Source organism: Alligator sinensis, unplaced genomic scaffold, assembly GCF_000455745.1.
Source record: "Alligator sinensis unplaced genomic scaffold, ASM45574v1 scaffold228_1, whole genome shotgun sequence".
Lineage (NCBI taxonomy): Eukaryota > Metazoa > Chordata > Crocodylia > Alligatoridae > Alligator > Alligator sinensis.
Window position 1 is genome coordinate 570,187 of NW_005842044.1, and position 11,869 is coordinate 582,055.

The window sequence follows — 11,869 nt, forward strand, 5'->3', positions numbered from 1 at the left end:
CTCAGGTTGCTGACACGTGGAAAGCGTTCCCAGCTTGTGAGGTCACTGCGGGGACTGAGATGTGATGGTGGGTGATGTGATCAGATGAGTCCGTGCCACCGTGTTTCTCATATTTCAATTCCTAATTGTATATCTTTTTATAGATCCTTGCAGAATATAACTGTAGACTTGTTCTCCTTGTCCAGCCGTTACCCAGCACTGAAGGCAGGAATGTGGCTAATGCTTAGAGCAGGGGTGAGGAAAAAGCCTAGATACTGTTTTTAGCTTCTTAAAGCTTGGTGTGACACGCAGTAAATTAGTTGAGCCCCTGACTCTCTTTTGAAAACCCCAGGCTAAGTCCCACTGGCTTTCAGAAAAAGCTGGGACTCTTGACTCCTTATACCTGTTTGAAGAGCCCAGCCTTAAACTTACTGAGCGCATCTACATGAGATGCTGTGAGTGCAGTAGACTACTTCTACTGTCCATTAGCGCAGCGGGGAAAACAGGTGCTAATGTGCAGTAGCGCTGATTATGGTGCATTAAGGTAGTACCTGTAATTACAGGTCCTAAACTTAATGCACCACAATTATGGCACATTAATGAATGTGTAGATGCGCCACTGTGACTTAGTTTGCCAGTTAGTACAACAGGGTTCATATTTTGCTTCTTGACCCCTTTAAGATAATATATTAATGTTTGTAATGTTTCTCTTGGGTTTCTCTGAAGACAAGCATCTGCCGAAGTAGAAAGGATTATAATATTATAGTTCATTTCCATCATTTTAGTGTCAGGATTATAGGTTATTTTAAACCACTTTATAATTTTTTTTTTTGCCAGGCAGGTTTCCAGGGCTTTTTAGATTAGTGTTTCACATAATTTATAGCTTGGTTCATCTCTACAATGGTCACATCTCCTCTCTGCCTGAGTTTGAAACCATAGGGTCAGATTCTGTGGATGTAATTTAACTTCTGCAAGTCATTTTTATGCTTATGCAAGCAGAGAGGAGAACATTAATCTGTCTCCCCTACCTGCATGTCCTCATAAATCAGGCCGTTATATGTGTAAGCCTTACATGTGTGAGTGTTTGGTGTTTAGTCACAGGGGGCAAAATTGCACATAGACATTAGAGGTTGGATTGAGGTCCTTTTAAAAAAAAATCAGATCTTCTTCTCAGTGAATGTAACCGAAAGGGCAAATTGGGACTGTGGATTAAAGCACTGGGGAAGCTCTGTGCTCATCAGATGTTGCTGCAGTCTCAAGCCAGATGCATTATTGTGCAACACGTCACTGTCTACCATCTCTCTCCACACATGCACATGCACACCCCTCACTTCACTGCTCAGTTGGTTCATCAAGATCATTTAGAAAACAGCAACACCAAACAGGACCTTTCCTGGAACAGCTAACCATTGGCTAGGTGGTGGTTCAATGCTAAGGGAGCTTTTGGTTATGCGCCTGTGGAAAGTTACTGGTTGAGTTGGAAGGCATGTTTACTCTTTCATTCCTAGGGTTTTCTGCTGATGCATTATCACGTGCTCCGTTCCCAGTCCTACCCGGTGTGGCAATGCCACAAGGACAAAACAAAAGTTTGGGAAATAAGGTCTGTTTGTCGTCTGCTGAGTGAACAGTAACAAACAGCACTATTTGCTCACGCGTCCCGACATAGGCGGCACGTCAAAGTCTTCCAGGAATCCAATTGGCCGGCATGTCTTACACATTTGATGCGTAAAAGACACCAGGCCAGCATCAACGATTTAACTTCCCACCTTGTTCATCTGCATCTCTGTCTGTTTGCCCAGAGTCACAGCATGTTGTTCAGAACAACAGCCAGCTCCCCGTTTCTCTCTCACTACTGTCCCTGTGAATCCCAAACAAGATTGAGGGACTCATATTGGTGGAAAGGGCTGGTCTTACACTTCCAGCATATGGGATGGCTGAGATGACGATGATCCTACCTTGAGCAGGGGGCTAGGCTTGATGGGACCTCCGGAGGTCCCTTCCAGGCCCATTTCTCTATGGTTCTGTTTTTCCTTTCATCACCCAAAAGTGATTGTCTTCTTTTTCTGCAGTGCCTCCAAAAGAGATTGCCATTATTGTGCTACCCTATCTGGAAGGGAAATGTTTAGCATCCCTCAGTGTCTTCTGATGGGCTACAAAGCTCTTTTGGGGGAGTACAGAAGCCTGAGGAACTCTCAAGGAGATGATAGTTTTGTCTATGGTTTAAGGGGTGCCTAGCAAAATGCAACCACCGCCGACCACCCTCCATTCACTAGTTCTGGAGCTAGAGTTGTCTGCTCCACCCTGGTGCTTCACTTACATTTTGTGTTGGGCTAATAACCAATGGAAAGAGATTAATGAGGGAGTCTACAACCAAAAACCCAATAATAACCCTTATTAGGTGGTCTAATAAAAGATATCACATCTACTCCAAGAACCTTGCCTACCTATGTCCAAAGACCAACACAGACGAGTAGTTTGAAACAAGTTTTTAGCAAGCTTTTGGGTGCAATCACCCTTCTTCAGGTATAGGGAGTCTCTGCTGTATTCAATGGGGGTTATGGCATTGGGTTATGGCATTATGGTTATAATAGGGGTTATGGCAGTGAGAACGCTCATGGTCATGAGCATTTTCACACGAATACCATGCATTGCCAAGGCCTTGCTTCATACTCAGCAGCCGGAGTCAGCCTAGGTTGGTCTGCTCTGGTTGAAAAAGGCCTGCCACAGATTGCTCTGCCCTCCATCATTTAACCAGCAGTAAAGTGACAGACTTTTTATCCAAAAAAATGGGGTTTTGCCAACAACTAAAGCCCCTCTGGAAACCAGTGGCAGATCCAGGAACAGGATCCCTCTCTCTTCACTCATGTCAATTTGATCTTTTAAACTGTTATCTGCATATCACAGCATCGATCATACAAAGAATTATCACGTACAGAGATGGCTGAGAGCTACCGGGAAACCTTGGCACATGTAGGTTGTTAATATCCCAACCCCGCCAATCCTGGAAATTTGGAAAAGGCATGTTCTGTGTGGGATAGGGTAATGATTGGATTTAGCCCTTATTCCAAGTTTGCCTGCCTCTAGGGGGTTCCTCAATAAATGCAAACCTCCACGCAACACGCTTTGTATGGCTTGCCTCATCCACTTTTCCAAGCGCAGTTCTTTGAGATCACACAACTGCCAACACCCTTGTAGATGCCACAAGAGGAATGACTATTTTTACAGGCGTAATAAATATTGCAGTATAATTACCCCTCCCCTAGTAACAGATTGATTTCAAATCAGGTAAAACATTAACTCCATTAGATATGTTATTCCATGGCTTCTTAGGTACTTTCAGTGATAACATCAAAATCACCTTGAGAAAGTCATTCTGTACCATCCACTTATACTTGAAGATTGGCTTTATCGGTATGTGAGCGGAGCATTAAATCAGGTACCATAAAAACCATTAAAAAAAAACTTGTGTGAGATCCGTGGAACAACTGAATTCTTTTTAAATGATCTGATCATCATGGGAATATTAATAGGTCTGTGTAATCTCAGAAGGCCTAATATAAAAGAAGCAGTTAAGGGTAGTTTATGGCGCCCAATCCTCAAACCTTACTTCACATAAGACACTTTTAATCACTTGAGACTGCTCACACAAATAGCTCTGCTGTGTTGAATGGGCTAGCAGCAATAGGCAAGGGCCTTTGAGAAGAGAGAAGACTTTTGACTTTATGATGTACTTTCTGTTTGACATTGGATGGTGACATTTCTCCACCATTATTTTTCCTTTTATTCCTATCAGGGGGTGGTGTACTCTGAATGCTACCCCAGTTTCCTGTGTGCACCACGAGAATAAAATTAGGGCTGTTCATTCCCATCACCCAAACCCAAACTACCCCTAGTTCCTCCCAGGGCCTAAATTTAGCACCCAGTACTGCAAATCCTCTCTCCTTTAAGAGGTGGTTGAAGGATCAGACCTGAACTGGATTCACAATGTGGAAAGCTGCTGTATAGGCTTCCTAGAAGAGGAAAACAGGGACTGTATTCTTTCTATACTTGTCCAGCATGTAGTGAAATCATGTCCTGATTGGATCTTGGTACAGCCTGGTCTTCCCAAATACAGCTCATATGAAAACCATAATCTGAAGAACTACCCTTCTCAAATTTTCCAGTAGATAAGAGCAGCTCAGGATCCTACAGAGATGGCTCCAAGCTCACAGAGCAGCAGACTTCAGCCCATTATTAAAAGATAAGATGGTTCCTGTGTCTCTGACAGGCCCAGATCTTGGAAGGCACACGTACATCCAGTACCTAGCAATTGCATATTATTCCTGTGAATCATTTATGCAAGAATCCCACAATGTTTCCTGGGTACAGAAGTAGGGAAGATTTATACAGCCCATGCAGCGACACCATCTGAACATAGCACCATGGGACTCACCACAGAACCTGATGAATAAGAGCCGTGCTAAACCCAGCTCCCCTGAAACCAAATATTGCATTTCTGATGAGAGGAGATAACACACGGTATTTACCTTGTCACTGGTTGACTGTTGCATGCCCTTTCACCTTGTTGGCACTCAATATATTCAGCTGCGAAGGACAGGCACGTGGTTCCAGCTAGAGTCTAGGTTAATTCCCAGCCTCCATATCACCATTAGAAATGTTGCATGGACTCAAGCTATGACTTGGCCAAGTTGTTTGTAACTTCTGTTTTCAAGAGAAAGCATACAGACTCTACAGGTTGCTGTTAAGAGGCTTCCAGGGTCTTTATCTGTCACCCAGAACAGTTGTGGAAGGATTCTGGAGAGAGATAAAGCCACGTTAAAGGAAAAAAAAATATTTTTTAAATATAAAAAGGCACTATTCGCCACTGAAATGAATCCTATCGGCAAATCTGGAATCTGAAGTCTTCTCCGCAGCAGAGGCATGCTCTGTTCAGTGGGAGTTTCTCTCGAGAGTTGGGAGACTGCGTTTGTCATTAGAAAACTGTCTTGGGCAATAAGTGAGTTAGCGCACATTCAAGCAATAATTCAGCGTTGCTGTTTCTCAGCTGGAAACAAAAAGGAAATTTCCAAATGCTTCACATTGTCGAAACAAAGTATTGCAATTGTTTTAGAACTTTGTGGGTTTCTAGTTTCTAAAGAAAATTAATGAAATGCTTTGCTCCACCCAAAACTCAACCCAGGTTTTTTCCAGAATGATTGGCATGCTGGAGCATCTCTTATTTTGGGGTGAGAGAGGTAGAAATGAGTAAATAACTGAAAAAAAAGCTTCACAGGAGTGATTTGAAGCTGGCTTTCCTGTACGCCGGTCCAACACAATAACTGGTGAATGGATGGATCATGGTGGGGCACCAACTCCTCTGGCCATCTTTTCCAAGAAGGGGCTAGCTTCAGCATTTAGCACCCAACTCCTAGGGTGGGAGTGTAAGCTTCATCTCTCCACATCAGCATTTCCTTCTAGTTTTGGGATGGTTCCCAGCTCAGAATGAGGGATTTTTGTGGAGCAGAACAACTCCCATGCCTTGTATAAGGAGCCTGCATGCTTAACTGGGCTGTGATAGATAACAAAGCCCCTAAAAGTCACTAGAGAACTCAAAGGACCTCAGGGCTTGTCATGCTGTGTCTCCTTCCCCCAGCCTGACAGTAGATTCATCTTACTATCAGCTGCTCCTGAAAGGTCTGGTATTTTGCCATAAGCGGCTCAGAAGCAGTCGCTTTTGACATTGCAAACAAAAAGGGAATACAAGTCTCACCTAGACTGAGGAAGATGTTTTCACATGCTGTTCTTTTTATTCAGGTGTTATCCAATGAAGCAAAATAAGACTGGTATTTCTCAAACATCCAGCTCAATGCAAGCTTAGGGGTCATGCATGGATGCCAGTTGTCTATAGTAGTGTAGCTCTGAGATGAAGTGTCCTATCATGCTAAGCACTGTACATAGACATGGCAAAAAAGGTCCTTTTCCAAAGACTTTATGGCAGTGGGTTTCAACCTTTTTTTTTCCCTAAAACATTTCAAATGGAAGTGTGGATACACATGCATTTGATTGATCCTAGTCATCTTTTGTGGACCCCTTAGACAAAGTCTGTGGACCCCCCAGGACCACCAGTTGAAAACCACTGATTTACTGTATGCTGCTGCAGACTCCAAAGTATCAGTCTAAGAGCTGCACAAGAGAAAGAAGTCTTGCTTTCCACAATGAAGTCTGGTCTGCCTGTCTCAGTCATCCCTATAAACATATGCCAAAGCAGGCTTGATTTAAAGCACATATGTAGGAGGAGGTATTGATGCACTGTATTATCATCACATGCTAAATCTTACTGCTTCCTGGGCTTCAAGAAGACAGGGCTTGACTTGCTGAACTGTACATTGCCAAAAATGGATGAGCTGTCAGGGAAATGTGGAGTCTGTGTTCAAGAGCCTTCCTTCAGTCTAATCATTGATCATTCAGTGCAGCGCTGGGGGTCTCTGTGTGAGAACAGGGATCTGGGGGAGAGACTTTGGTGCAGAAATTAGACATCACTCTAATTTCAACTGCTCTCTTGTAAAGCTGCGTCTTACTCAAGTATTATTTTACCTGCTTTCTGCGGTCCAGAGAAAATAGCATTTTTTTTCCCCGCTGAAGTAGATTGTTGCAAAGAAAAAGACTTTTGTTCACTCGCCGTGCTGTCACGCAATACTTAATTCTTATATAATCAGAGTGTTTTCGTTTGCAAAGCTGCCTACAAACATATTGCCTCCCATGATGCTAAGCAGAGTCCAATAGCAAGTAGGAGCTAGAACCAATTGAACAAGAAGCAACGTGGAGTCCCTCCTCGCTGGTTCCATAAAGGATCAAAAAATATGAAATCAAAGGAAAAAAGGGCAAATAATTTCTGGCACGTTCCAGATCTGGACATGGATGGGGAGGGCTCAGCCTCATATCTGCACTCAAAACTCTCCTCTCTTGCCTCTTATGTGGTTGCAAGATTTAATAAGCTAAGTGTTGGTCAAGCAAGAGCCAGTTGATGGTGTAGTGATCTCAGTACTATTCCTTCCTGTTGTCTGGCGGCTGTCACTGAAGACAGGATTACTAGGCACCAAATAGCTGTAGACTGTGAGGACCCCCAAAAGCCCCATCAAGACCTCCTGTGATGTTTTTATCAGTTTTTCTTATCGGTTATTTTCTTATCCTATCTATCATTTTCTTTTGCATCAGTTTGCATGGAAGATCCCACCCTCTTCCATGCAAACTGGGAAATGTCAGCACCGTCTTCCACAGCTATATGCAAGGTGTGATTAGCAAGCAAATCCAGTAGACAAGCTAGTGTGTCAGCTGCTGTTGTCTTAACAAGTCATGGAGTGCCTGACAATTCATGATGTGGGACCTGGTTTCCCTTGTTTACTAGGCAAGTTTCTGTGGCCAAAGGCAGGTTATACGACTATCGTTCATGGAGCACTTTGCAGTGATTTTGCAGCAATGTGTGTATTTAAATACATAGATCTTTTGTTTACTCCCTCCGTTCTCCACCAGCATTATCTTTTGGGTTTACAGCTCATTGATTTGGACAATCAGTGTTAGAGGTAGGTCTGATGGGGTGCACTGAGGGCCTACAGATTATGCACCATCCCCGTTCCAGGTTTCTTTGATGGAGAGGCTATAAGGACCATTCTTTCTCCTCTTGAGTCCTACTGTCATACCTGGGAAATTATAGTAGGATACCTCGATGTCAAGAAACAAAGTACAGTTGCTCTGGGTTCTTCTGAAGTGGAGCCTCTAAGCAGATATAGTGAATTTTCCAGTGTTAGGTGAACATGACCCAGCATCTTCCTGTGTGAATTTAATGGTAGAATTAGGCTTCAAAGCTGCCAGGGCTATGATGAGAATGCTTTCCTACCAGTAGGGCATTAACAAATCTAGCATTGCCAGTACTATTTCTCCTTGTCTGTATTTTCAGGAAATTGTTACTAATATCAAACTGTGACCGTTAATAATATGATGTGTTTTGTTGCTGCATAAAATGACTAGCAAGTTGCCAGGCTTTTTATGAGAGTAAATAGCAGCTATCGCTTATGGTGGGAAATGCCAGGATCTGACTCATCTAACTGGTTATTCTTCCTCTTTCAAGCTGTACAGAATGAACGGGACAGGATTAGCATTCGCAGGAGTAGCTATGAGGATAATGGGTCGCTGTCAATCACTGTCCTGACTCAGGCGGAGGCTATGGCACAACAGGTATGAAATACTTGGGTTGTCATTATGATAGGCTGGTGTGGCTTTCAGCCGGACTACCCAAGGTTGGGCCTACTCCGTCGTTGTCTGGCACGTGCATCAAACAACTGGTTGCTGCAGGAAGCTGTCTTCCCCTCCGTTCAACAGTGATCATGAGCACACAAGTCTGCCCAGGGAAGTGCTAACAGGCTTGTGAGATGAAAAACAGAAGTCCTGATATCTTCAGGATGTTAAAGATCCCATTGCAGCTTTTGCAGGGGTTAGACAAGTAGGCCTGCATTACAGTCTGATCGATAATATTGCACCCGCTACAGACGGCCTACCTGTAACCTTTTTCCCCATATGCAAAGCAAGCCTGTTTAACCTAGCAATTGATTGTGCCTCCAAAATGCCATCCAGAAAGATGGCATTTTGGAGGCACCATCTAGCTTTTAACAGGGCCACCAAGGTGAGATGGGTTGTGATAGATGGATCCACAGCTGTCGTTCCAGCAGCTCTGGAAGCAGCCTTCACTTCTTGACTTAGACCATTAATGGACTGGCTATCCACTTCACATGCCCTCTCCCTTCATCTTCTCTACCCCATGGCCCAATCTAAAATGCAGTTGGATTTAAGAAACTACACAGAAACCCCTTTTAATTTCCAATACCAGCGATCTTTTTCTTCCCAGATACATAGAGGGAAAGCATTTTTAAAGGGAATGTGAAAATCTGTCCCATCAGGGATGATGCTGTTTTTAATGTGTGCAAAAGGGTCCTGGCTTTCAGATCACCAAGTCAGACCCATTTATTCCCATCTGGTCTTTAAGGACAAGCAGGGGGGTAGAGGTACCAGCTGATGTACAGGAGAGTATTTTATGAGAACCTATTGCTTGGGGGAAGGGATGACCTGCATCTTGGTATGTAGGGTGCAGTGCTCACATCCTGTCCTTTTGATTATTCCCAAGAAGGCAACGAAAAATGAGAACCCGCTCACCCCCATCTGACAAATCGGTTGTAAAACGGTCTGCTGAAGTCCCAGCCGCTCTGTTGTGATGCAGCTCCACCTGGTGGAGACTGCCAGCATTTCAGAGCTGCTTCTGAGCCGACCAGATTCTGCAAAGTAATTTTGAAGGATGCATATTTTTAATACAATATCATGCAAATAAGCCCATTATATGTATATAGGAAATACACATTATTATGTACACTTAGGTAGGCCCATTTGCCAGACAAAGAAAACCGAGTGCAGACCGCATATACACATTAGTTTTTCTTTCAGTACTCAGCGCTGAGCCCAGTACACAGTGCTGATATTGCTATGAAGAAGGTGGCCACAATCAATGATGTGTGCGAGTCTATGAAACAGCAACTTTTAGTCCTCGTGGAATGGGCCAAATATATCCCAGCTTTCTGTGAGCTTCCGCTGGATGACCAGGTAAAATATGGCGCTTTCATCTTGCTTCAATTTGTTGCCTTTCAAATAAGGTCGCTGTCCTTGGCCTAGAGCACAGAACTTGGTGTAACTGCATTCATTTCAGTAGGCAAGGCCGGAAAATCCTTGCACAAAAGGAGGGATTATAAAGAACTAAGATTTGATTGTTAAAAAGTGATGCCACGTGCTGAAATCAAGAAAACAATACCATATTTTCCTGTATACAACATATCCCTTTCCCCCCAAAAACAGTCCCCTGAAATTGTGGACGGTGTATTCAGGGGAGAGGCTGATTTTCTGCCCAGGATAGAAGCAGCCTGCTTTGAATCCCGCTCCACAGTGCAGCATCTGTTGCATTACTAACACAAAGGAAGATCAAACTAACACAAGGAAGTTTGGGTTTTTTTTACATGGCGTGTAATTCAAATGTCGAACTCGTTGCCGCCAGAGGTGGTGGAAGCCGACAGTTTAGCCGGATTCAAAAAGGGATCGGACAAGTTCTTGGAGGAAAGGGGCATCAGTAGCATGGGAGTTAGGGATACAGCCTCTGAAGTGGAACATCCTGGGTGCATCTACATGAGACGCTTAATGCGCAGTAGCCTAATAACGCTGGACAGCAGCACGACACTGCATGGACAGTGCTAATACACTAATGTGCAGTATTATTAGGCTCCTGCACACTAAAAGGACATTTGCTGGTGCTACTGTGCAGTAACTCTAGTATTTGCTTAATGAAGCACTAACTAAATGTGCAATAACTAAATTAAATGCACAGTAACTACTGCACATTAATGAACGTGTAGACGTGCCCCTTATACCTTAAATATTGGAGACTGCAAGTGAGAGAGGAACAGTGGAAAGAAACCCTGGTCAGACCCAGTTCACCCTCCCTTTCAGCATCTGCTCTCTGCCCACTGTGTGACACAGGGGACAGGGGAAGATGGACCTATAGTCTGATCCAGCAAATGACACAGTGTCTATTATTACTGTATTATCCCACCTAAAGCATGCAGCAGAATATATGCAATCAGCTGAGCCAGTACAGGCAATGAAGTTAAAAAAAAAAGAAAAAAGGACATGGGTTTTTCTTGCCCTTCCTCTTTATGCTGGTGAAACATAAAAGCCTCTTATATCCAGAGCAGGAAAAAAATGTCCTCCTTTGTTCTTGTTGTGGGGTTTTGGCTTCAACTAATGGTGGACTTGGGAAGACTAGAGATCTAATATCGCCTTGCTGTTATACAGCACTTTTCATCATTAGATCTCAAAGCACAGTTTCTTGATGTCAGCATCTGTTCTCAGTTACCCCTGGCTGATTTAGGATAATTGCTGAGTTCAGCATTGCTACACCGCCTTCCTACCAGCGTAAGCAGGAGCAGAATTTGGCTCATGCGGTACAATGCCTGCCCGTTCCTTGGTTTGCTTTGGAAATGTAACAGCTCCTTTCTCCTGTTTGATCTGCAGGTTGCCTTGCTCAGAGCCCACGCCGGGGAACACCTGCTCCTGGGAGTTGCTAAGCGGTCGATACCGTATACAGATTTCCTATTATTAGGTAAAATAATATAATTAATTATTGCTTTGTAGCTTGCCCAGAGTTACCTGCTGGGTAATGACTACGCCTCCTACTTCCCTTAAATGTGCCCTGCATTCAGCCAGCGAAGGTATATTTTACTGCTTATGCAGTCAAATTGCTGACACACATTTCCTTAGAGATGGCCTCACTGCTGCGGTGGACAAAATGGATGCAGACTGCGCGTCTGTTTGTAAACCAAAGTGCTTGGGGAGCTTTCTGGATGAAAGACGAGATAAATAAGCAGAAGCTTCGCCTTTTAGCTGACAAATTGCTCTATTACTAATTCAGGATCCGAGGGAAAATTAGTCTTTTTTTACCACTGAGAAAATATATTCAAATGCAAAGAGAAAGCCCTGTGTTTTGTAAGCCAAGTTACCAGGGTTATCCTGGCCCCGAGAGACCTTTGAGCATCTGGGCTCCAATTACCAGTACCAAGAACATGGAGAGATGCAGTTCCCGTCCCCCCCGTGGCTACAGCTTCCGCCCTGCTTCGAAATGAGCCACGTAATTAGCTGCAGAGCAGCACGTCCTTGGCACGCTCTTCTGAGAGCAGGGTGGGAGGAAGAAACCTGCAAGCTATGCTTGAAATTATGCTCCTTCTCCAAGGAGCTTAGGCTCCTTTCCATCCCTCAAAAACCCCTCACAGACTGGATGTAGGGAAGATAATCTCCTTGAACTTCTCTTTGAGGATGGCTCCGC

The 11,869-nt window shown here is 43.9% G+C and overlaps 1 protein-coding gene across 1 annotated transcript in view; it reads left to right on the forward strand.

Annotated features, from left to right (window-relative positions):
- Positions 1-11,869, forward strand: part of LOC102377330 (hepatocyte nuclear factor 4-beta-like) — a 37,691-nt gene that overhangs the window by 16,444 nt on the left and 9,378 nt on the right. The window contains exons 5-7 of the mRNA XM_014519520.2: positions 8,084-8,190; positions 9,448-9,603; positions 11,062-11,149. Coding sequence (XP_014375006.1) covers positions 8,084-8,190; positions 9,448-9,603; positions 11,062-11,149 — 351 coding nt within the window. The remainder of the gene's footprint in view (positions 1-8,083; positions 8,191-9,447; positions 9,604-11,061; positions 11,150-11,869) is intronic.